The sequence below is a fragment of the Alligator mississippiensis genome, chromosome 7, assembly GCF_030867095.1.
Source record: "Alligator mississippiensis isolate rAllMis1 chromosome 7, rAllMis1, whole genome shotgun sequence".
Lineage (NCBI taxonomy): Eukaryota > Metazoa > Chordata > Crocodylia > Alligatoridae > Alligator > Alligator mississippiensis.
The window spans coordinates 78,408,020-78,434,980 of record NC_081830.1 but is presented as its reverse complement, the minus strand read 5'-3'; the positions used below and the strand labels follow the sequence as shown (position 1 = coordinate 78,434,980).

Sequence of the window (26,961 nt, the reverse complement as noted above, 5' to 3'; positions counted from 1 at the left end):
GCAGATAAACTATCATAATCCACTGGACTTCACTGACATATACTGACAGGCAGAAGTGTGATTTATGATTGATGCTGAAACACAGATGCTGAAATCGGAGAGGCAGATTATTCTGAAGACAAAGATGCATTAACTAATATCATCTTATACATCTTGTGGCACAACTCTGGAGGGAAGAAAAAACCCCCCTCACAAGTGTTATTTCACTCCAGGGAAAACAACAGCACTTTATTATTCTATCTTTCCTATTTGTTGTGCTGGGCTCTCCGCTATGAATCATGATGAATGATCCAAACTAGTTATTTAGTTGTTAAATGAATAAAACTGCAGGTACAAGAAAGGGACTGGGGAACTTGCATGCTGTTGATCACTGAATTATACAGCTGACTTTCATTACACATGCTATATGTAACTGGATTATATTAAAAAATAGCTTCCACCAGATGGATATTTGTTCTATACAGCAGGATTGAATGCAATAACATTTCTCTGTGTAATCAATTGCTCTTATAAAACAAAGTACTGCTGGATGTTTAACATTTATAAAGTACATTTCTGCCTCCTGGCAGTAATATGCTTGCCCAGCACAACTTAAAGGAAGACTGATTCATCATAACCAAAACAGCACAGGGTTCTCCACTTCATATATAGTCCTGCATTTCTCTGAGACAGAGGAAGACAGTTGATTTGGCCTATGACTGGCTGGGGCTCCAGGGCCAGAAAGAGGTGCATTATTATGCACATATGACAATTTTTGGAATGGAGACAGATCTGGGATGGCCAGCAACAGCAGCAGAACCTCAGGATGACAAAAGAAATCTTTTTTTCTTTTCTAGAAATCTGTGCGTAGCTCACCCCAGAACTACAACATGGATAAAAGCATTGCCAATACTGTTTGGAAGCTTGGCACTCCCAACTGCTACCATCTAGAAGAAAACCAATTTACTCCTGGAAGAGCAACTGTTTGGGTTTGCGCTGATACAGGTTTGTAATAGTACTATGAATATGCTGTTGCACCATGTCATAAAGCTTGATACCACACAGGAATCTAATTACAGCCCTGCATGGATGTGGTCCCTAACCTGCTTAATGGGATACTGGTGCCTATCCTGAGCCTATTTTTTCCTCCCCACACCAAGCCAAGGACTTTCTCCGCAGGGTGGAGTGCCTCTCCATGGTGCTGAAAGGTCTGACTGACCACTGTGATGTCCTCTGGGGTGGACTGGAAGGTCCATGATGGTCCAGGAGAGCTCAGGCCCATTTACTGAAAGGAGCAGCAAAAGTGCTGTTTCTTATTCTGATACATAACCACAGCTGCTTGCCAGTGTGCCACTGGCATTTTCCTTTCCACCATCATATGCTTCTTTTCTAACATCATGCCCTCCAGCTCAGTCCTTTGTTCACTGCTTTAAGAAACCAACCTCCCACAATTCTACCTTAATGGACTTCTGCTAGCATGCATTCATTGATACCTGGGATAGATTCTCCCTTATCTTTTTCCATCACAGATTTGGCTTTTTTTCACAGGATAACAGGAGCTGGATCAGCACTGTTTTCCATTCCATCATCCTTCGAGATTTCAAAATTTTCCCCATTCCAAGTGAGGATGAAACTTAGACCCTTTGAAGTTTTTGACAAAAGCCCAAGGGAGAACAACCTACCCCAACATGAATAGTTTGGCAGTTTGGGCATACAAAAAATTCAGAGAAGGGACTTTAATTTGGGTCTCATTTATCCTGAGTGTGCTACCATCCACGTTAGGTGGTATTTTTAGGTAGGCCTTACTCTATGTCATCTGTTAGAGCTATTCCAAGAATTAAATATGCAGAGAGGCAGACAGACACTATAGATCACTGGGTAGCACTGACCAAAAATGGAGAGAAGTATCTGGTCCAGTGACTATTTAACTGTTACGTATCCATCCATTGCATCATTCTTTGGTATAGCAGTTGACATACTTGCTAAAGTATAGTCCAGTTCCACAGAGTACAGGTAAGTAGTGGAAGCATTACTACTACAGGTACTGTTCTGGTCCCTTGTCCTTAGCTATTCCTGTCAGTACTAGGCCCAAGTCCAGGAGAACCCCTCCCTCCCCCTATTTCTAGTAAGTGTTTTACAGAGCTTTCCAAAGAAGACAATCAAGTCTAAGATCTCTGCATGGGACTACCTAGGTGTACAGACAGACCTGGGGTAATGTGACTTTTGGAGTGTGAATCCAATACTATCTTAAAAAATAGTACCTAGACCTTACCATTGCTCACCAGAATTTAATGGAAAGGTGGTGGCAACCAATCAAAATGAAACCCAGAGCAGCAGAGGGTCTACAGGTACACAGAGAGGTCAACCCAGGTGCACAGAGTACAGCATGGGATGGTAATTAGAGGACTGCAAGAAATGAAATTAATAGCAATACATCCCCATGCACCACAAAGAGAGCAAAGAAAATGAGGCTACTCCTCGCCCTGCAAGTTTACTTACTGCAACCTAAAACAACAAATCATTTCCTATATCCCATAATTACAGTTTCAATTGGCTGGGTTCCAGGGACAAATTGTCATCAACAGGCATTATCAACATGGTATTCTCAACCCATTTCCCTTTCCTTTGGAGCTAGAGCCCTTATCTTATCTCTGACAGCAAAAACTGGTAGCTTTTGGGCATGATGCTAAGCATATTTATTTGGACTAGCTTTGTTAATCTGTGGTGTGTTTTTGGTTGTCAGTTTATTTCTAGCAGCAACACGGTTCATTTATATCATGGAACCTAATATTGGTAAATCATGGGGCTAACTAGACAGTATTTTGTACCTGTGGGGAGCTCCATAGGCTTTCATGGCAATGATTTAGCCTCAGAGAGAAAAGGACTCCAGTATTTTAAACTGTTCTTAACATTGCCTTCCTGCTACCATTATAGATGCTATATGATCTCTAGGACCTGACCCTTTTGGGGAGCAAAAAGGGGCTAAGCAGTGTGTAGCAAGGGTTTAGGTGGTGTTGTATGATCTCCAGGTGGGCTCAAGCTGGCATAATTGCTCTACCACGGCAACTCATGCCCCTCCTTAACACAGGAACAATATTAAGGGGGAAAGGAGCATGCCTGATGTAGTGATCCACTCCAACAATTGCTAAATTCCATCTTAGAAAGCATTATTAGCCACCCACTGGTTACTCAAATTGTTCCCCAATGTAGCTGGCCCTCAAGAAGACCCCAGACTGCAATCTCATACCCCACAGAGTGCACCTTCAGCAAGCCTGCAGGTGACACCAAGCCGGGGGGAGTAACAGATATGCTGAGGACAGGACTAGGATTCAGAGTGACCTAGACAAATTGGAGGATTGGGCCAAAAGGAATCTCATGAGTTTCAATAAGGACAAGTGCAAACTCCAGCACTTAGGATAGAACAATCCCTTGCACCAGTACAGGCTGGGGGGTTGACTGGCTGGGCAGCAGCTCTGCAGAAAAGGACCTGGGAGTTACAGTGTACAATCAGCTGAAAAGAAGCCAGTAGTATGCCCATGTTGCCAAGAAGGTTATCGGCATACTGGGCTATACTGGTAAGGGGGTTGCCATAAGGTCAAGGGAAGTGATTATTACCTTCTATTCAGCAATGGTGAGGCCACATTTGGAGTACTGTGTTCAGTGGGGCATGTGACTTCTGAGGAGAGGCTGAGGGGACTCCTCTTATTTAGTCTAGCGAAGAGAAGACTGAGAGGGAATAGCAGCCTTCAACTACCTGAAGTGGGGTTTGAAAGAGGATGGAGCTAGACCAGGGGTTGCCAACTGGGGCTACGTGTATGTTTGGGGGTACTTGGGACAGTCCCAGGGGATATGCACGGCAGCACAGGGAAGCGGTGTGTGGCAGCGGAGCACAGTGGTGAATGGCGGCCTACGCCGTTGTGACCAAGCTCCCCACTCCTGCCATTCACCACTGCGTGCCACTGCCAGCTTCATGTCTGGCCAGCCATAAGAACCCCCCACCCCCACCACTTGCGTGCTGGCCATCAGCACCCCCCCCCCACCTGGAAGAGGTACACTGCAGATGGGGTACCCACCAGAAGGGGTACAGCTCCTTAAAAAAGGTTGAAAACCCCTGAGCTAGACTGCTCTGAGTGGTAACAGATGACAGAACAAGGAGCAATAGTCTCAAGTTGCAGCAAGGGAAGTTTAGATTAGATATTAGGAAGAATTTCCCACTAGGAGGGTAGTAAAAATGGAACAGGTTACCCAGAGAGATTGTGGAATCTCCATCCTTGGAGGTTTTTAAGACCCAGCTAGACAAAGCCTTGGCTGGGATGATCTAGTTGGGGATTGTCCTGCTTTGAGCAGGGCGTTGGACTACATGACCTCCCTTCCAACCCTAATTTTCTATGATTCTATGATTTCAAGTTCTTACCAGATGCATCCGTCATGATGAGCTCACTGTCAAATATTCAATTTTAATGACGGTCAAGTAAGAATATGAGAGTAAAACAGGCTGACATGGAAGGAGCCTTATTTTCAGAGTGTTTGCACCACCTGAGTCTTCATATAAACTTGTGTGAATTAAAGCCCTTAGATGTAATCCAACTATTTGTATTTTCCATGAACCAGATTTGACAAACTGTCTGTCCCACTCTTCAAAATTAAATTTGTTTTTCTTCATCCCAGGCAAGATTTCAGGAGATAATTCTTGCATTTGATTCAAATTGCAACGTGTCCTGATTGTAAATGGTTTTAAATAAGGAACAAAGTTGCAAAGTGCCATTTCATAGAAAAGGCTTTAGTTGTCATCTGCTTATGAATGGATAGAATCATCTTCAAAATCCACATCTGTGAATAAACAGATATTTTGCGCTGCTACGGAGACTAACTGCTTATAATAATGACTTAATTCTCATAAAAGCCTTACACATAAATAATTCCTGATTTCTTATCTAGTGTAATCACTACACTGTCTCTTTTCTCCCAAGCCCTAATTATAGAAGATGCTGTCTCTGGAATGCAACACAATTTCATCTCCTTCAACTTCAACAGGACCTGAGGGCACCTAGCACAGCACATGCTTAAGCTCTCCAAAATATCTACATTGAAAATCCTGTGAACATACAAAAGTTTTGTAATAGACCATGAGGCTCCCATGAACCAAAGCACTTAGGCTTGTGATTAACGACAAATATATGGACAGTTCCCCTAGTCAACAGAACTAGTGGTGCGATTAAGTGTTCACTGAATTGTAGCATAGCTCCATAGAATAAGGCCTAAGAAGCTTTGTAGTACACTGGACAAATTCCCTAAACTCTTTTATAGCAGAACTAAACCCTGTCTGCCTATAATGCTGACCCTGACCATTCAAAATGCCTTGCACAGCCAGACACGCAACTGGACACTCAACATTTGGCAAAACAGGAAACATGGGGATGTGTGAGCCCCCAGACATCTAGTTTAGTGGCAAGAAAAAGAATATCTGAGTAGCAATCTGGGAAAGCACAGGCTCTAAGTATGAGAGACAGCAGCAGAAAGTTAGGAAAGGGAACCAGAACGTAAACGAGGAGCAGCTACTCAAGGAATTGAGGGAAAGACCAGAGAAGAAATGTGTGTCAAAATAGTGTTTCCTGACAAAACACTAACAAAAAAGATAAAACACTAACAAAGTCAATATACATCTGAACAAATAAACCCCTAAACCACTGTGCTCAGGCTTTTAGCCCTGTGGGCTAGATGAATGGCATGGTGCCAGTTTATGGACCAGATTGGGTTCCACACCACTCAAGATGCTGGGATTGGAGCCAGGATGCCCCACGCTGAGGTCCGCCCAGCTGGGATCAGGCTCTGGAGACCCTGCATAACCTTTGACTGGGTAGGATTGGGCTCCAGGGGCCTGCACCACCTCTGCTCAGCTAGGATTGGGCTCCTGAGGCCCTGCACCACTGCCATGTCGTCAGGATCAGCCTCTGGGGGCCCACACTGCCCCCCATGTGCTTCCCTGCATACCCAACCTAGAATGTAGGACCATGTCCAATAGAGCTACCCAGGGATTTGTGGGAAGCCCTTCAGACTAGATGACATGGCACCGCAGGGCAGATCTGGTTCACAGGCTGAGGTTTGAGCACCCCTGCCCTAAACTATATCTAGTAACAGATGGAGAACAGGAACACTCATGAGGTGTCTTATAAATGATAATGTCTCCTTTAAAGTAGCTAGGAAAAATGTCGTGTAGGTTTTCAAAATGAAGGGGATCATTAGGTTACAGCAGTCCCAAATAAGTACAACACAAAGTCACAGAAGACCTTGTTAAGCAAAACTGCTAAGTTAACAAGAGTCATTCAATCAGCTATCAGATAAAAGTGCCAAAAAGACCTACTGAAGTGCGTGATCTATACAGGTGTTGGGTGAGCTGGGTCAAACTAACGCGATGCCTCTTCTGGCCATGTGCTGAGCTTAGTGTCGAGGAGTGCCAAGCTTAAAGCAAAGCGCTGTTTTGTTCTGTTTTTTCATGTCTGTAAGCAGCCTGAATGCATAGACCAAGGTCATTCAGTTTCAAACACAGAGCTTTCAGGAACTGATCTGTAAATCAACTCAAGCAAATTATTTAGCAGTAAATTATCCTGCTTCCTAGTGGCTCTGAGAATAGCGGCAGGTTGGAGTGATCTGCTGCCAACGTGAACTACTGCAATAAATAAATGAGCGAGATGGTCTCTCATCAAATGGTGAAAATTACAGAGCCTAAATGGTAATGAGGTTTAGAGCCCCTTCCGACTTGTGTTGAGTGCATTCCTGAGTGGAAACACAATCTTGCAGCTCAGTGACGGATGTTGTTTATCTTTGACTCTAATTATGAGATTTTAATACTAATTATTAACTGTCATAGTTAAGATCAGAAGAATGTAAACAATTTATGTCTCTATTAAGCAACTAAATTATGTTTCATTTAACACCATAATATGACACCGTTTAACTAATAAAATCAGCAGGTATTGTTTATTCTGAAATTGGAAGTCTCAGTATTGGAAAGTAGATGAACCTTTTTTCCTCCCCTCATGTTAGCTGAAATTACTATTGCTGTATGAAAATTACCTTTAAGGCTGTTCTGAACTTCTAATGCAATGTCCAGGGCATTAAAGGGCAGAACTGGTTCATTGGCAATTTGCAAAGTCACCTCTCCCGTTAGCTGAAAGAAATCAAAAGAGATCAAATAATTTCTAACATGTTTAATACTCAGCATTTCTTTTGGAAGGCCAGATAACTTCATTAGAGTACTTTTTCAGGGAAAGCTGAATAAAATGCTGCTAATGCACAGATTTTAAGGAGGAAACTAAAAAATAAAACCATCAGACTCTATTAACAGAACATCCCACTACAAAAGGTTACAATTTATAGCCATGTACAAAGAATCTGTTCAATCTTTTGCTTATATAATGGAATATTATGAGAGTATTTTTTATTTTTGTTTTGTCTTTTATTAAAACATGGAGCAACAAAACAAAAAAAATCAGGAGTAAATTTGAAGGGTTTCTTTTTTTCCCCTGCAGTAGGCAGGTACAACAGTGAGACTCTAAAGCTAGGGAAAGACATTACACATAAATAGGTTTAAGTGATCAGAAACAGGTTTAAACCTGTAACAGAACAGAAGTTCAGTGCACATAAACCAGTTTCAAAATGGCTGAAACTGGCTTAAGATAAATTTGGCTGAATGTAGTATCAGAGTTAACTGATTTGGGTCAAACCGATTTATGCAGTGTCTGCCCCAGAACCCTTCCTAGTTTAAGTTAAACCAGAGTGACCCAGCATCCCAGATGCTTTGCAGCCCTGGGCTGGACTGTGCTAGGTTGTCTGCTCTAGAAAACAGGGCTGGCAGCTCTGCTCCCTAGCCAGAGCTCCGGCAGAGACTGCAGGAACAGCAAGGTCTGCCTGGCTTCCCTCTGCACCCCACCCCCTCCCTCGCCACTTGCTGCTCAAGCAGGGATCCCCTCCTCCCATCTCCCACAGCACAGACCCCAGCCCCACAGACCCTAGGCATGTGGTAGGCTAGCTAATGCTAAGAGGTGTCCATGTGTGTGTCTCCAATTTCACTGGGACAGGCAGACAGAACAGTGTCCACTTAGGGCTTTTCGGAGCTAATCAACAGATCAGCTGGTAATATCCCCCCTTTCCTTCCTTGGAAAAAGTTGTTTAAGAAGAGCTTGAACTAGGATAGGGCCTTTTGTTTTCTTGATGGGCTGCTAAACACTGTTATCAGCTCCCTGCTGGCTCCCTCTCCTGTCACATTTGCAGACAGTATGAAGAAACAGGGAGAGGGAGATTGAAAAGCTCAGTATCAGCAACAGATGCATGCACTGCACACCACCCCTTTGCCTCAGAGTGCTAGCCAGGGCCTGGGGTCTGGCAACACTCCTGCACCTAGAGCAGCGAGTGGGGAAAAGCCTGGGACTGTGAAGGCAGGGTCAGGGTTTAAACCCCTTCCTAATCAATACATCCTGCCAGGCACAGGGGTGGGCAAAATGCAGACCAGGAGCCAAATGCGGTCCATCAGGCTATTTTCTCTGGCCCACAGGGCCCCTAAAAATTTTAGAAAATTAATATTCATCTGCCCTGGGCTGCCTATCATGCGGCCCTTGATGGCTTGCCAAAACTCAGTAAGCAGCCCTCTGCCCAGAATAATTGCCTGCCCCTGTGCCAGGGCCTGGCCATGGTCTGCCCCTCCTCCCCTCCCCTCCCCTCCCCTCAGCTCAGCACTGTAGAAGGGAAGGGCTGTTCTGGCACCCCCTGGCTTCTAGCCTGCAGGCATGTGTCTGAATTTCCTCAGTCCAGAGGGAATGTCTGCACTTGCAAATCAGTTCAACCTAGGCAGGTTAGACTAACCTGCAAAGATTGAATCAATTCAGGCTCAGGCTGAATGTCTGCCCCTAGCCCACAAGTTTGATTCTAATGCTGCTAAAGACAAAGACAAACTTTTCACAGTCTTTAACGGAGTTTGGAACAGGCCTTTAGCTAGGAGTCACATGAATAAAATAAACTGAGCTGAAAAATCAGAGCATGAAACAACAAATATATGACAACTTGATATGAATGTAAGTTGGCCATGTGATCTGGTTTGAGTAGGACACTCCAGGATTCCATAGCCTGGTCCCAGCTGGTTGGTCAAAAGTCCCAGGCCCAGGCCAGTGTTTGGTGGGGAGGTGGAACAGCATGGTGCACCAGGCAGGTGGCTGGGCAGGCACCACTGTTCCTGTGCAGGAGCAAAGATATGTCACTTGTGGGCCAAGTGGCACCTGCTCCAGTCACCCACCTTGCTCCCACCTAGAAGCAGTGGTGCCTGCCTGGCTGTTTGCCAGGTGTACCATGCTCCTCTACCTCCTCGCCACTCCAGCCTAGTGAAAATTTAAACCCATTAAATGGATGTCACAGCTCAATTTGCAGTGGGCAGTTGCCTACATCACATCTCACCACTATCACTGGAACTTTTTTCGACAATCTCAGATGTGAAGCCATGGACTGGATGGACCTCAGAGACCAGTGTTTTTTCCACCTGTAAGAAACCTCTCCAGCTCCAGGCTTAGACACAATAAAGGATCCAGGCATGGAAACCTATATTACTGCTTCTGTGCTGTAACTATTGTTTGATTAAAGAGAGGATGTCAGTCTCCAGGGCTGTCCAGCCTATCTCTATTTACTAGCACTATAAAAACACATTGACAAAAAATATAGAAGAAAAATTCACTCATCCCATCTGTCACCTGATACTGCAAAAAAATGCTGTGGGGGTATTCTCCAAGATGGAAAAAGGACTACCAGAAATGGTGAGAATGCTCTTGATAAAAATGTTGAATAAAAGGAATCATACTGATCAATACTTCCAGAAGTTGTCAGAAAGCATTGAGATGATAAAACAGACCCTCCAAAATCTGGTTGCAGAGACTGAAAGCTGCATTTTAATTCTACAATATAAGACAACAGGGCTAACTACTATTGAAAACAATACCACAGGAAATGAAAAGGGAAAATCATATTCCTCCCAGCCTCCCTGTCCTTCAGAAAGCAGATGAAGATGAAATAACATAAATAGCAGAGGATTCCTGGTAAAAAGAAAAAAGATAATGGACTTGCAACAACATTTCTAAAAAGGCCATAAAAATATTGTATTTGACCTGCCCACTGACTGATTTTTGCACAGAGATAGAACATACTACATCAGTCTGAAACCCACATCCAAGTAGAGACCTATAGCAAAGCTATTAAGATTTAAATAAAAAATATTGCAAAAGGCAGGGAGATGATAATGTTGAGGAAGAAATGGTGGGAGAGGAGGAAGCAATGCTTTTCCAGGACTTCAGCAGGAAAACTGAAGAACTAAGGCACAACTGCAAGAAACATGGGCATATATTATAAAAGACTTGGGGTTCTATGCAATGATTCCAATGATCCTTAGCACAGCTATTTTTTATTCCAATTTATTATAACATCTTATTGGGACAGGCCATCACTGTCTTGCCATATGAATGCTTGGAGGTCATTAAAATATCTCTTTCAAAGCATATATTGAGATAGACAAGTTTGCGATCCAAGCATTTTTATGGCACATCCTAAAGCTGGTATGGAAGAAAAGTAGCTTATGAGTGAAAATTTCCCGGCTACTACAGAAACCTACAGAAATATAATACCACTCCCGGTTGCTGAGCACTTGAAATCCAGCCCTAAGGTCTTCTGAACATCTGGTTTTAAATGACCAAAATAATGTTCATATCGTTCCTCATGCTAATCCTGTATATTCTCTCAAAACACATTTGTGTTTTTGTCAAAACACACACTATATTACAGTGTGTGTACACTGTTGGAGAACATCAACAGTGGCTCTAAAACAGAGGTGGGCAAAATGCAGCCCATGAGTCAGATGTGGCCTGCCAGGCCATCCTATTCAGCCCACGAGGCCCCTAGAAATTTAGAAAATTAATATACATCTGCCCCTAGCTGCCTGTCACGTGGCCCTCAATGGCTTGCTGAAACTCAGTAAGTGGCCCTCTGCCCAAAATAATTGTCCACCCCTGCTCTAAAATAATGATAGTACCAAAAAGAAGGTCTTTTGACATTATAAAGATACCATCAGAGCATATATACGTCCTAACTCCTGGGACAGTGTCTGAACTATTTGCATGCAAATCTCCATTGGCTTTAATTCCATTAATAAAAACAAGCTATACATTTGGATTTATTTTACACTCAGTCTCTGCAAATAAGGGCTATGACACAAACTAGAAGAGCATAGGCAATAAGAGTAGAAAAGCACTGGGAAAACTTCTTTTTGATATATCAGAGGTATTATGGAAGAGAAACACTGCAGGAAGCCATCTCCCTGTTACCATCATACCTAATAAGATTAGTTGTGATTATGGTAAGTTCTTCTTCCTATTTATGTTTCTTGAAAGCAATTTTAATTTCACATCTTAACTACAGAAGGCCCATGCCTTTTTTGTGCCATCCATCAGATTAAGCTATACCCAGAAAAAGCCTTCCAACTGAAGCAATATGCATATCTCAGAGTATCAGTTTTACATAATTCTGTGGACTTTCTGCATGTTGGTTAATAAGGCAATAGCAATATTTATTAAACCATCTATTGGGTAAGTTAACCTGAAGAAATCAATCACTGAGAGGAAAGCTCAGAGCATTGATTTGAGCAGAGTGAGTAATAATGCTGCAGAAACATACATCAAGCCCACGTAATGCAGCAAGACAGAAAAGGCCACTGATTTTTTATTTATAGTCTTATTTTTGGATATTCCATCCCCAGAGTACAATATTGAATATACACGCCAAATAAAGACGTTTCTTTTCCCTTCCCCCTTTGAAACATGGCTCAGACTCACTACTGAATTATTAAATACAAGAATACTTTAGAAAGGGCTAAAAACAATATTCCTTTCATAAACTGAAGTATTAACGCAAACCAGCTGATTCCACCACGACACTAAATCAGTTATAACAATAATGACAAGTCCACAAATAACAGTTATACATAATAATCCATACACAATACTTGATGCAACACACACAATTATCCAGTCTAAAGAACAATGTTATAGTTTAGATGCTAATTGATTACGAGCCATTTTTATTCTGTGATTTAATCTGAAAAGAAAAAAAGCACTGAATAAAATTTCTATTATGTTTAAGCTTTGGGTATCTGTTGAGAAATTGTTTTCTTAACTAATCTATAACCTTTATAGTGCAGTTCCAATTATTTTCAAGAGAAATGCTAGTATAAAAGATAATGATAATGGCAAAGTGTTACTGTATATTACAAAAGGAATGAAAGGGGAGTAACATAAGATTATTTCTCTGAGCTGCTGCTATACAGAAAGAAGTTTGGAATATTCAAAACAGATTTTACTTTTGTAGTTCATAACCATATTTTTTCAGGCAGTTATAGAGAAAAAAAGGAGCTGGTGGAGGCTATCCTACTGATAGGTAGCTACAAGTTTCCAAACAACATAAAAAAGCACCTTAGAAAGATCCAATGGCAAACAGTAACTAAGAAATTCCCAGAGATGAGCTGTATGCTGGATCTGGCAAATCACCATTACTAGGCTTAGTATTTTTCACTTGGAGCCACTAGTTTTGATAAGACAGACACTCGACCCCCCTAAGAAACAAAACTATTTAGTATTTACTATCTGCATCAGTCCTTAAGTTCTTCTTGCAAAGATATGGTTTGGTAAGCCGACACAATCACTCACATGAAAACACAAAATATAGTTAAAATGAATGCTACAGGTGCCACTTCTAGGCCAAAATAGAAACCTGGAAAAATGTATTTGGTTAAAAAATCCTCAATTTGTTAAAAAAATAATAATAATTAAATATTATTCACTATACTGCAGTGTAGTTTGGTTCCAAAAACAAGAGACAGATCAAACCCACAATTTAACTTTTCCTTTAAAAAATACTTCATTATTTGGGGGTCAATGTCATGATTTTGCAGACTGTTATGGATTTGAGCCAGAAAAGTTTACTGCAGAAAAAAAAATCCTTTCCAGGCTTTCTAGGATGCATGGAAGTTCACTTAGCTGAAAAAACATAAAAGAAAATCCCATGTAATGGATATGCAGACTATGGGTTTTATTGTGATAGTTCTCTGTTAACTGTGTTCATGTTGTGCATGACTCATTTTATGTCATCCGAATGTGCACAGGGAATGAAGGGTAAGTACCAGGGCTGCTTATATGCAGGGAGAGACAAGATGAACCTTTAGCATCAAGGGTCTTGAATAGCTCTGTTGACATATTAATAAAAGGTGGGATGCCCAATGCCCAAGAGGTGTCCCTACATGACAATGGAAGAACAGGTTGGAGGTAAAGAAGCATATTCGTTTCTTCTAGGCCAGGGGTAGGCAACGTTTTTTGGCTGGAGTGCCAAAAAACCCACAATGTCTACCGTGGAAGGTGCCGGAGTGCCAACATGCCGGAGCCTGGAGCAGCTGTTTGCAGCCTTGTGGCTGCAGATGGCCCACAGAGCCCAGTCTGCTTGTAGCAGGGCTTGCAGCCTCCCAGCTGCCTGCTGGGAGCAGCCTGGGCTCTGTGGCTGGCAGCAGCTGCTTAGAGCCCGGGCTGGTGGTGGTGTGGCAAGCAAAATGGCCTTGCGTGCCATGCTTGGCACGTGTGCCAGGGGTTGATGACCCCTGTTCTAGGCTGTCTAAAGGAGTCTGGGGACTGACTGAGACAAGTGAAGGAGCTTTGGGGAGCTGGAAAGACAGAAAAGGGAACAGCTGCATATCTTTAAGGTTGTTAGAGCTGTGTGCACTGGGTTAGGGACAGAGCGACTGCTTTACGCTTTTGGCGGGGGCAGAGAACCTCTGGCTCAGAGGCCTTTGCCCCAATACATGCTTTTACTGAAAAGATTGTTTGCTGTCCTGCTTGGACCTTTGGCTTGTGCTCAATCCCCACAGAACAAGACATGAAGCCCCTCTTCCAGGAACTGGATGCTAGCAATTTGTCAGGACCTCAGACAACCAGGAAGGTGAGAGACCAAAAGATGAGAATCTCAGAGTGGAAAGGAGCCAAACCTTCCCCTTTCCTTTTGAAGTCGAGCCTGGGCTAGATACAAGGGACTCTCTTGGAGACCAGATAAGGTCATAGCAGTCTCAAGCAAGCAGCTGCTGGAGGGCACTCCGTGACAATGGCCAACTTCTTATATTCAAGGAGGGTATGTCTACATATGCATATTAATGTGCTGCAGTAAACTCCGGTGCTTATTGCACTGGAGTTTATTGCTCCTGGGCACACATTTGACTGTGTACCCAGGGACTGCAGCATGTTGAGTGGGGTCAGAGAAGCCCTGGCTGCCTAGAGGCTTAGGGGGGCCAGCCTGCCATCTGGGGCAACTCCCCCCAGTTCAACATGTTGTGCAGAGGCTGGCTGGGGCACAAGCGTGCTTCAGTGAGAGGCTGCCTTCTGGCTAGTCCTACACTGAGCACCCTCATGCCCCAGCCAGCCAGGGCAACATCTACATGTGCTTTGCTGTGGAGTTTTTTACTTTTGTATTTATAAGCACTATCCTGCTGTGGAGTAAAGTAGTCTACTCCAGCCTAATAGGGGTTCACATGTGTGACGTTTACTGCACAGCTAATTGGTCTACTGAGCAGTAAACATCTCATGTAGATGCACCTGGAAAGAATTACAGCCCCCTCCCCACTTCCTAACACCATCCAGGAATGACAGCATGAGAAAGCTTATGTTAGACAGGATTTGACATCACATGGATGCTTGGATTAATTTTCCATTTCTTCAACTGACGAGAAACTTAGCACATCTGCTTCTTAGGAAGCTCTGCCTTCTTGCAATTTTGCCCAAGTTATATCCAACTCACAGATCTAAATGCACTATAAAAGCCAACATTCAGGGACATCATGTGAATTTGTGACACTCCCTAGAGGACTATGTGGCCATAAAGCAACAAATGAATTATAGTTGTCTCTAGATGTAGTTTTTCACCAGTGACAGATACAATATTGGTAATACTCTTCATTTTGTTTTTTCATCAGTCTCTCCAAGTATAACACAATCTACTATTCTATTGCAAATTGCAAATATTCTTGACTTTATTAGTTCTTTCACAATATGTATGAGGGAATCTAAGTGAATGGAAATTGCTTCAAAATAGGGTGGCCTTTTCACAGAAGTGAAGGGCATACCAGAGCATTGTTTGGCTATTGAGGCAAACAACAGGGGGGCATGTCACCGGCGTTACATAAAACTAGTGTGTAATATGCCCTAACCTTTCCTACTGTACATACCTGTAACAGGGAACCCTTGCCCTGTTACTAGAAAGCAGGGCAGCCCCTTTCAGGACAGAATCTTCAGGGCACAGCCTACCAGCAGATATGGGGTTAAAGCGTAGCCCTGCTGGCCAATCAGCTGATTAGGGGCTATCACATGACTGGGAGAGAGCTCAGGCCAGAGCTATATAAGCCCTGGGTTGAGTCAGCCAGAGGACAGCCAGCCTGGGTTGTGGTGGAGTGTGGGCTCCTGAATGCCCAGAGGACTGGAAGAAAACAAGTCTGCAGGCTGGGGCAAAGGCTAGAGCAACCTGGAGAGAAAGAGACACGGGGTAAGCAGCCATGCTGCCTCTATTATTTTTCTTCTTTGTTCTAACTTGGGGCTTAGCATTTAAGTTATAGTTTAAACTGAGGTTTGCGTTGGGACAATAAGGGGAGGTTTTTGAAGGTCTCATTAGTGCCTGAGAGACACACAGTAACCTTGAGCCCTGCCAGAGGCAGGCCCAAGGTTCAGGCAGTTACTGAGACCGGAGTAGGCAGAGAGAGAGTGCTACGTGGCCATCACATGGGGGCCTGGGGCCCAGCAGATGGGGGCCAGAGGCCTGGGACCTGGTGTAAATGTGAGCTAGAACCTCAAAGCTAGACCCAATGCAGTGGATCTAGGCTAGATGGCCTAGCTAAAGTAAGAGAATGGAGGCTGGGGAAGCCAGAGCCTCAACAGTGATAAATGTAACATCTGTGATGCATAAGGCATGGTGTAGGAGTGGCATGGAGCCATGCAATTAGCTCTTAAGGCAGGAGCTCCTCACTTCTGGGTGTTCTTTGGAGCAAAGACCAGATCTGGGAAGCCCTGGGGCAGCTTCCCCTTTGGGAAGAAACAGAAGAAACATCAAGATGTGGCAGAAGAGTGAAGGGGAGACTGTTCTTGGAAGTGAATCAGAATAAGGGGGACTCTGGGGTGCCTCCAGGGGTTATTCAACCACCCTGGGGATGGCACCCTGTTACAATGCCACCAAGTGCTCTCCTATAGTACATGCCACAACTGTCATGTATGACCATTTCTTCAAATACCCTTGAAGTGTCTATCCTAAGACCTCTAAGAGCTTTTACCACATTGTGAAATGTAAAATATAAAGAATAAAATCCAAAACACAACAAATGTACTAAAGGCAACCAGCCATGGCCACCTAAATAATCCCACAACAAAATCATTAATTTATCTGAACACCTAGTTGGTCTTCTTGAACTGACTACACCAACTCTATCCCAGAACAAAAACTTAAAACAATGGATGCTTTTTATAGGATCATTTGGAACCTGATAGACCATGAACATTAACAAGATCCACATTTGTGAACTATGTATAAAAAGGCCAAACCACATTGTTTTGCTTCTTGTGAATGAACTTTCTTGGTTACCCAAACTAAGAAGAACAAAGGTAGCTTGTCAACCATGGAAGTCTTTTTGAATGTTGTTCTAACATATTCAATATTTACATAGTTGATGGCAATCCAATATTTACATTGGACTGATCCAAAACTTATTGGATCAGGGGATCCCCCAGGGGGGTGACGAGAAAGGGGTGGGAGACCACTCCTGCAATGTGGGTTATGGCAGGGGCAGCTTGCCATGACTCCAAGAAGAAAAGACCTGAGAACAAGACAAACTTACCCCTAACAGGTACAGCCAGGCTGGATGAGCTGTGAAGGGACGGGGCACTTGCGCAGTTCATCAGCTGCTTTTCTCTGAGGCTGAGGCTGACATCATCAAAGAAAGCTACCCGGCTGAGATAAAAGCCAGCAGCAGGGAAACAACTGGGGCGGGGGGGGGGGGGGGGACACAGCAGGGAATGAACTGTGAGACCTCCCCCCGGGCCTAGCCAAGGCCTCCCAACCACTGCAGGGAGAGGCCAAAGAGGGACCCAACACAGGGTTCTGGGATATATTTACAGTGATATGTCAACCTGGATGGCAAGGAAGATGGATCAGAGGAAGATGCTCAGGGACGGTGAAGTCGTTGGATGCAGGACGCATAAGTGGGGAGTGGGTGGAGGCCCCTCCCTGGAATTTCTGTTATTTGCTTCTCTTTTGTTTCATTTAAAGCCCCAGAGGCCAGGAGAAAGGCCACAGGATATATGCTGAGGGATGAGTGGGCCGGGGCTGCTTGGGGACCCTTGACGCTAATAGGCCAGACCCATCACCACCGTTGCCTCACCACCCAAGTAAACCCGTGTGGTGGAGAGGAAAACTGTTGTAAACATAGAGGGCCAGAAGGATGTCACGTCCCGGGTCTCTCTCACTCTAAGTGGAGTCGAACTGTCCATCGTCTGGCTGTACCTACAGGCTGATGCATGGCTAGGGTGTAGGGGAGGTGGAGCCCCAGAAGCACCCGCTAGTGATGACGCCCGGCGCATCCCCCCCGCAGAAGGGAACCCCACTACTGAACATAATATCCAAGATATGGCAGGCGAGTATCAGGGTATTCCTTCTGAAGAACGTGACTAAACATGATGGCAGCAGGAGCAGCCTTCATGGCAGGCTCCAAGCTCCAACTCTAGGGCCACACGAGAGAGGCTCCATGAAGCCAGGTGGGTACAAACCTCCACTGACTTAATTTGTTACTGGATAAGAAGGCCCTAATGAATATTATTCTGTCATTTTAAGAAACTATTTTCAGATATCCATTTGATAAACATGAGAGGTACTATAGATAATTATTTTTTATTATCTCAAGGCCTGTAAGTACAGTTGGTTTGGGCTGGGAGAGGATCTTCTTTAGGTGAGAGGCAGGGGAGCAGGGGTTTGAAGGTTAGAATGTTTTTAATTTTGTGGTATTGTTTGGGGGAATTGTTTTGTTACCTTATTTTATTACTTCATTCTGCTGGGTTTTTTTTTCCTTTATAGTGGATGGACCCAAGCCTTTATTGGGAAAGGTGTCATATAAACCAAACAACTAAATGGTTTTACTTTATTATTGAGTTTAGTCTTCAGCTTTGAGTAAAACATTTACAAATTCCAAAACAATATAACAAAATGTAAGTCCTAAGTTAGTCACTAAATGTCAATTATTTGGAAAAAAAATGCATTTAGAAAAAATAGATATATGTATTTACATTAGTTATCTTTGGCTACAACGATTAGAGCAACCATGTATAAACTCGAAGGAACAGTAATGAGTATGTGCACTACTTACATGTACGTTAATTAACTTGCTTGCCTACAGTTTCAAAGTATTTGTTATTTCGGGCACTGATATGGCCAGGATCCCACAACTGACTGCCCTGTTTCTATCTGAAGCCCTGCTCATTTCAACAGGCTCCACACACGGATTGTCGCAGAGGTCCTCTTGCAAGATTAGGGAATATGTTGGTAAAGAACCAACTTACAAATCTGATGTGGAGAGGAAACCACCTTTTCCCCCTTTTGCCCAATAGACAACCTCTCCATGAACACAAGCCACAGTAGTATAGAAATCCTGTTTGCAGTGAGATGCTGTGAATAGAAACACAGCTGCCAAAATTAATATCAGAATATTATGCCTGTGGTACTGCTGTTTTAGCAGGGTTACCCCACACCCTGGGAATTCAGAATGGTGCTCTCAGTCAACTACCTATAGTGCAAGCCTCATTGCTGTGTGCGTTGAGCACATAATTGTAATACTTCAGGAGCTATTTTAGTTATTGAAGGGTGCAGAGTTCCAGCTAGGAATCTCCAAATCATTCATGAACCAAGTTACAAACAAAATAAAAAGGCAGGTAACTGCCATGTTTAGGCTTTTGTGACACAGTTCTTCAGCGCTGCTTCTCTCCAATTCCATCTGCTACTGTGAATTAGGAACAGGTACTTGAAGTATGAATTGTGTGCTGGCACCGCCTTTCCATTTCAGTCAGTGTGTTACTTATGCTGTACTACTTATCCTCTTGTATGCTCTATCATAATGTTCAGTGTTTGCTAATACCTTCTAGTCTTCTGTGCGTTAAAAAAAAAAAATCTGATCTGTATGCATGTATCGCCAAGTACTAAAGAAAACTGGCAGATGCCAAGCAGCTGATGGTACCCAATACCTGGCATAAAAGAAGAATCTGACAGTAGCTGTGGCATAGCGGATTTGAGACCTGGCTTGCATTTCCAGCTCTTGCTGGAGATTTATTATGTAACCTTGTGCAGTGGATTTAGACAAGATGCTCTACTTTCCCTACTTCTAAAATAGGCTCCATTCGATTACTCAACTCTTTTCCTCTGTATCAATAACCCTTAGGGTTGGCAGTTGGAGGGAAGGAACAGAGTGGTATCATGCTGGCTGAAGCAGTTGAGCAATAACAGGGGGAGGATTATTTGGGATAGTTTAAGCTACTTTAAAAGTAAAACACACACAAATCACAAAACCATACACCTCTGGCACATTGCTTTTATATAGCTTAGCCATTATTTCCTGTCTTGCATCTTGACATTATTAGTTCTTTGCAGCAGGGACTACACTTGCCCATGTATGCATCCTGTGTCCAGAACAAAGGAGTCCAGGGCCTGATGGGGCCCTTTGGGCACTACCGAAGCACAAACATCGACAGGAAGATGTCCTGACCCTAATAAATAAATAATATTTCTGTGCCTATATTGAGTGACTTCCAAATGAGAATCTGGCAGTTGCTGGGATGTTCAAAAATCATAAATCCAGGCCCATAAATAATACGTTTTTTAAATAATAAATATGAGCCGGTTTGGTTTCTTTTCCTCCTTGTTTTCAGAAGATATTTTTCTTCACATTTTCAAGCTTTTTCTTGCAACCATGAAGGTTTTTTTTTTCTCTTTAAAACACCCTGGCAATAGCATGACTCATCAGCCAGTACTTTAAAAAAAGCACTGAAAACAATGGGATGTGGAATCTCAGTGTGCTCTTGAAGCATTCCTCACACAATCAAGCCTCACAATACCCATTATTATGCTGATTGGCTGGAAAAGAGTTAAGTGAATCACCCAAGGTGATACAAGAAAAGACTAAGGCAAAGGCAGACACAAGATCCCGTTACTATGACTTCTGGCCTTCTGCTCCAGCCTTAAGACAGTTGTCCTTCTGTGCCTGTGGGCAGCAGAGTCAGAAGAATCTCTATTTTAAAAGTACAAAAGAAAAGTGAATCAGGCTTAATTTGGCTTGTTTATGTTAGCTAACTTTGGCTGTTGCAAAATCTGGCATTAGAAGGCAGGGCAGACTTGTACCTTATAGATGAACTAATTCAGATACCTATAGCATGAGTTTTGGCATGTAAGAAACACAAAAGAAAACAGGATGGGGATTTTTGTTTAGACATCCTTGCTTGGGATGAAGATTGTCAAAGCACAGATGGAACGCTTTTTTTCCAACACATAAGTAGCTTCGTATGTATTATCTGTTCCTACAGTTTGAAGCAGCCTCAGCACCGTATTGGCAATCAAAGATAAGAGTTAGATATATTTGGGCATTTTTAACACTCAATTCAGCACACATTATCTGACAGTTTGCATTTCAGGTCAGCAGAGGGCTCTCTTAGAGAAGAGTACAATAATTCTAAGGCTATAACAGATGAACTAGAGCATAATAATTCACAACAGATAGTTGTTTCTGAACAAGAGAAGGTATTAATCATATCATGAAGTGTTATAAATATTATATGCATTATTCCAAAGGAAAACATTGCACATGATTTCAATTTGTTATCAGGTCAGGAAATACTGTTCAGGAAGTAGAAGTGTTAATGGACAAGTCAGTGTGTGTGTGTGTGTGTGTGTGTGTGTGTGTGTGTGTGTGTGTGTGTACATACACACATCCAGATGAGCATGGCTGTGCAGTCTATCTATCTATCTATCTATCTATCTATCTATCTATCTATCTATATATATTATACACAAAGTGCTACATTAAAGTAACTTTGGCCGCATCCACACGAGCATGGGCATTTGTTTCCCTGGGGACAAGCAGTGGCCAGGTTACCCTGGGTGGGGTAGGGGAGGCTGGGTCCAGCACTGGGTTGGCCCCAACAGCCTTACCTGGGGTCCTGGGAGCCTCCTGGGGCTACAGCAGTGGTGATCCTGCCGCTCAGAGTCTGGCTGCAGCTGCAGCCAGGCTCTGGTTTTGAGCAGCGCGTGCTGCCCCCGCGTGTGCCACTCCGCTTTTGTTTTGCTTTTTTGTGAGGGTTTTTTCTTCCCTGGGATTTCCCAGGGTCAACCCTCCCCTCCCATGCTGCTACCTTGCAGTGTAGAGAACAGCTGAATGTGCAGCTGAATGTACGTCTGCACAGCCAAATACTGCGCAGCCACGCTCATCTGGATGCGGCCTTTAAGATTGCAGTGTTAAACGCTTAAAAGTTAGAAGTTGAGAGTGACAGAATTAAAGTTGTCTATACAAGTTACTTCAACCTCTTTGAGAAAATGCATTATGCTATATTCTTTAATTACATGACTGCATGCTGTTTTTTCCAGAGGTCCCCACTTCACTCAGTGCACAGAATGGATGTTGGTCATTTAATGAACAGCTATTCAATATTTAGTTTTATTCTTATTGTTCAGTGTATGGCCCTAAGCATTATTTAATACACACTAGGCAGGCTGTGCTCTGAAGACAGAATTATTGATTTCCTCATGGGCTGTTCTATGGTACTCATCACTATAATATCCAAGAGGATCACAACCATTAATTAATTTATCTTCACATCACCCCCATGAAACAAAGGAGGTACTATCATCTCCATCTTGTGGATGAGAAATGTAGTCACAGACAGATTAAGGTGAAAAGTATCCTTTAATTTTGGGCGCTCACTTTGAGATGCCAAGGACTTAATTTGTTAACACACTTGGTTATTATATAGTACTTTATTTGTGCAAAGCACATTTTTTATTGATTGAAGTCACAGCTATGAAACTTCAGCGCTTCTACAATCAATCAAGTCAGGACCTAGAAAATAAGCAGCCTAAATATTGGGGGTTTTTTAAAGAAAAAAACACCTTGTGTTTTTAGCATTTATGTAGACACACACATGCACATACATCTAGGCTGGCATTTTATCAACACACAAAACATACATCTATTCACCCCCCCCCACACACACTTCAAATATTTTGAATTTCTAATGGGCAGATCATATCCTATAGGACTAACAGGGTATAACCAGTTGCATTCCTAGGGTTGGGCAGATGGGCAATCGAACCCCAAGCACTGATTTGTTTCTTGGGAACCCAAGGTAGCAGCACACGAGGTTCCCACATGGAGTGAGATAAGACTCTCTAAGCACTGAACTCCCATTTCCTCCATCTCCCCAGCTCTCCTTCCTCCTTGGTCCCCAAGGGGACAACATTCTTCGCTCAGCCGTTGGGTATAAAGATCAAGTAAACCCTAAAAATTTTTGCACAGAGGGAGCTAAAGATGGAAGTCTGTCCCTCTGGGTCCATGAGTGTCTTTGTGAGCTGTGTTGAGTAGCTCTTTGATGTGTTGATCAGGTAGAATTCCTTCCCTGGAAGTGTCAGATAGCAGGCAGGGAGGCAAAAAAAAACTTCCTCATGGACCCAGAGGGACAGACGTCCATCTTCAGCTGTTTCCGTGCAAAAATGAAGTTTATTTCCTACCTATGGGGACTTTTTACTATCTTGTACCATCTACACTTTTCCCAGAGCCTGATGAAGGGACTTTGATCCCAAAAGCTTGCAGAAAAGGACAATCTTCTTGCCATTTTCCAGTTGGTCTAATAAAAGGTATCATTTTGGAACCAAGAGTGCTAGCTTTTTGTATATCTTTTTGTCTCAGACCAGCACGGCTACCAAGTACACTATCCATCAAGATTTTTTGAAGCACAATTTCTTCCATGGGTTCCTGGGAAGCCTGGCTACAGGCTTGCCTCTACAGAATGGTAGATATAAAGGATGTGCACTGGCAGATCAACACAGAACAGAAACAGCCTGCAAAAGGCTGGGGAAAGCACACATGTACCTTGCACTGATATATTTTCTATTGAAATCTGTAAAACTCTAGGAGTCTCTAAAAATACAAAATTGACAAATAGAGAAGGCAACTCCTCCAAACTTCCGTCTTTTAAGAAAAAAATATTCAGCCCCACTTAGATTTTTTTTCCAGACTGTAGTCTATTTTAGCAGAGTAATGAGCAGGCACTGAGGAAGGGATACAATAGAATAGACAGACCTTTCTTATGACATCCTTCTGTATGCCAATAAAATCATTATGACACTACATGGCCTCATGCGTGTCTCTGCTTCCTTTTTAGAGAAAAAAAGCTTTTTTTTTTTTTAAAGAGTTTTAAAAGTTTATATTAGTATTAATACAACTCGCCAACTGTAAAGCTAGGTTACCTTGGTTACCATCCGCAGGCCTGCCAGTGACAAATATAGAAAGGTTTTTTTGTTGTGAAATCCCAATAATTTTATATAACAGCTCTCTCATAAATCAAGATGCTGTTATTTTATGGAAAATGACATTTTAAATTATTGTGTCCACTTTAGGGTGAGGGGGGAAAAGGGGTTGAAATCTGTGCTAGGCTCTTTTTTAAATAAGCAATGTCTGAAGCTGATGAGGAAGGGAGGTGGATAAGCTGCTATAAAAGCCATGTAAGATAGTCAATGAAACCAAAAAAAATAAATAAATAAAAATTCAGAGATATGCAATTCCTATTAATTGCTTTAAAACCAATTTTAAATTCCAAACTGTTTAATCACAAGGATCATGCATTGACATAGCCCCTTCCTGCTTGAAGAGTCCTGTATTTCATTACTAACTTAAATGGATACATGAACTATAAATTAACTTTTCTTTATTAGTCATTGAAACGCAGTCACATCTAAAGATGGCAACTATTTAACATCAAACAAGAATACTACGTCACAGTTTAGGACAATATTTTTCTCGTTTAAACTATTTCAAGTTGGAGTTTGAGTGACACTGGAGTTAGTTACCTTCCATAGTATACGGTTATGAAACAGCAACATAGGCTGTTGAAGGGCTGAATACAATGCCAGCACCTTGAAGATCCAACAGATAACACCTCCAGAAACACTGTGTTTTTCAACATTACGTGGGGCTTTGGCTGAGAAATTCTCATATATAATCCATTTCCTTAAGTACTTACATATTTCTTAGAGAGCTCCAGTTGAGTACTGACTCATACTCAACTTGTTTATTCATGAAATCTGATAGGTCATAACACAATATGGAAAGTCACAGGCAGGCCAAATTACACCGTTCAATTTCTTAGTGACTGGTGTCAACTCATCTTGAGTTCACTCCAAACGATACGTGGCAAAAGAATGGATTTGATTATCTATGCTTCCAAGAAGTAGTTCTGAAGTGCTACAGCAACGTAAGTTCCATCTTGTCAAGAATCCCTTATATAAAAAATATTATTTTGACCACGATTTACTCAAAAAACCCCCTCCTCATATGCTTTACGCAATGCACATGAATGAAATATCTTGCCAAACTGGGGTCTTACACAGGATCTTCCATCCAAGGACATCAAAGTGCTTGGCCAAATTTCCATTTGATCTATAAAAGCCATACTTCTGCTGAATCCATAGGATTCAATCAATCTGAAACTCCTGGCATTGTAAAAACTAGATGATAGTCATGAGAGGAGAGCAGTAATAGAAAATTCAGCAACAGCAAGTTTGAACCACAGTTTTCAGAGTAGGCCCTGATAGCATCTTTCTAATCACTTGCCATTTACAGAAATGGATTTGATTTAATTGAAGTTGTAAAAAAAGTCTCTAATCACACCTCATCAGCATACACTTATTATTCAAAGGAAGCCATATGTATTACCAAGCACTCTTAATTAAAATAATGCATATAATCTGCTTCAATACCTAACAGTCTTTCTCCTTGATGATTATCGCATAGTAATTCTTTTTTTTCCATCATTTTTTAAAAACATTTTTGATCTTTTTCTCCTGGTCACCAATTTCATTTGTAGACTCTTTTCAGTGTCACTGTCATGATGTTGGGTACAGGAAATGTCTTTGCTAATATACCACGCTTCAAACCTCAATACTTAGCAATGACCTTCAAAATATAACAGCATAAGAATAGACATATGTCCTGACTTGGTGTGGAAGTTAGAAAAGAGGGCCTGTTTGCCATAGCACATAGCCTTACCTTACAGGCTAACTAGCTATGACTTCTGAATGCCCAGAGCCCAGGGAGAATGGGAACTAGGATGAAGTAATTCCTATGCCTATAGAAGCTAAGGGGCTGGTGAGAGTTAGGGACAGTAGAAAAATTAAGGAAAAGAACGACAATGAGAAACTGAACAAGGGTTGAAGCAATGGCACTTCGGGGTCCTGGACCCGTGGAGTGTGTCACAGACCCTGCATGCCCAGTACCATGCTGCATGCCTGAAGAAAGACGACAGGGTTGGTTTTGTATTCTCTCTCCTCCTCAGTCTCAGAGTACCTAACATGTTTAGCTGTGATAGTGGAAAAATATTGCTCTTTTCCCTGCTGCCCATTCTTGATGCACAGATGTCTCAATTTTTCCGCTTAGGTCATCCTAATCAGTGGAGACTGGAGCACTGGCGGTTCATTAAAGATGACAGACTGGCCCTGAGGGAGACAAGCTAGCCTACCACAGCACCAGGATACCAAAGGAACTAGCAAGTACGTCGGATTGCAGTTCTTTGTAATGGAAAAGTAATGGAAAAGACCTGTAAAGATTACCAAGTCCTTCCCTGTTCAGGGCAGAACAGATCGGATGTGCAATTGATAACACACACAGTTGTAATAAAAATACAGGGAAATGCAGCAGAGATCCCTGTAGTACTCCACAAGGAGAGAGAGTTTGCCAATCACTGAAACAGGGCACAATTTTCTTTTCAGATGTGTGTACACACATACAAACCCCCTTCCACTCCCCATCAGATCTACTAGGACACACAGACACACACACACACACACACACCCTCCACTCCCCATCAGATCTCCTAGGGTTTTGTACATATTGCTGGTGCTATAGCTGGGTTAGACAACTTCTGTACACTTTTTGCAGCTACTCTGTTTTGTTTACAAGATATATGGCAATATAGTTTTCTAGAACTAAAAAATTACTGCTTTATTTCCAGGGGTGGAGTCAGGATTTGGCAAGTGGGGGGCAGTGCAGGAGCAGCTAACCCCTCTGCCAAGGTGGCTGCATCCCTTCTCCCAGGCACCTTCTCCCCACCCACACCTGTAGGGGCATACCCTGCTGCAACAGCCTCCAAAGCACATCCACTCCCTTAGAGGCACATCCGCTCCCTTCCCTTTCCCTGCCCCTCCCCTACTACTCCTACTGCTTTCCCTGCTGTCCTGGGGGGGTCTGAAAGCTCCAGAGCTGTTCCTGCCAGCTTTAGCTGGACTATATGGGGCTAGAAACAGTAACAGCTATAACAGCAAGATGGGTAAGGAATGGGCTCTCCCACCCTGCCTGCTGCCCCTGGGGAGCAATCACGGGAGGGGGAATACCTTGCCTCTCCTGCTTTCAGTGCTCCCAGCTGAGCCCACCCCAGGAGCAGCTTTGAAGCTTCCCTCTGCCCCAGACCATGGGAAAATCAGCAGCAGTAGCGGGGCGGGTGGGGGGGGGGGAAGGAAGGGAGAGGAGGAGGGGGTCATGCCTCTGAGAACAAAGGAGAAGGAGGTTGAGTCTTACATGCTTTGGAGACTTAAAAAAGGTCCCCAGAGGCTCCCAGGCTGGATCTAGTCTGAAAGGGG

General features: G+C 42.9%; 1 protein-coding gene across 4 annotated transcripts in view; it reads right to left on the bottom strand.

Moving 5' to 3' along the window:
• NAALADL2 (N-acetylated alpha-linked acidic dipeptidase like 2) overlaps positions 1-26,961 on the bottom strand; it is a 1,094,482-nt gene that overhangs the window by 60,726 nt on the left and 1,006,795 nt on the right. For all 4 annotated transcript variants that reach the window (XM_059731159.1, XM_059731157.1, XM_059731158.1 and 1 more), the window contains one exon: positions 7,054-7,147. In XM_059731159.1, coding sequence (XP_059587142.1) covers positions 7,054-7,147 — 94 coding nt within the window. The remainder of the gene's footprint in view (positions 1-7,053; positions 7,148-26,961) is intronic.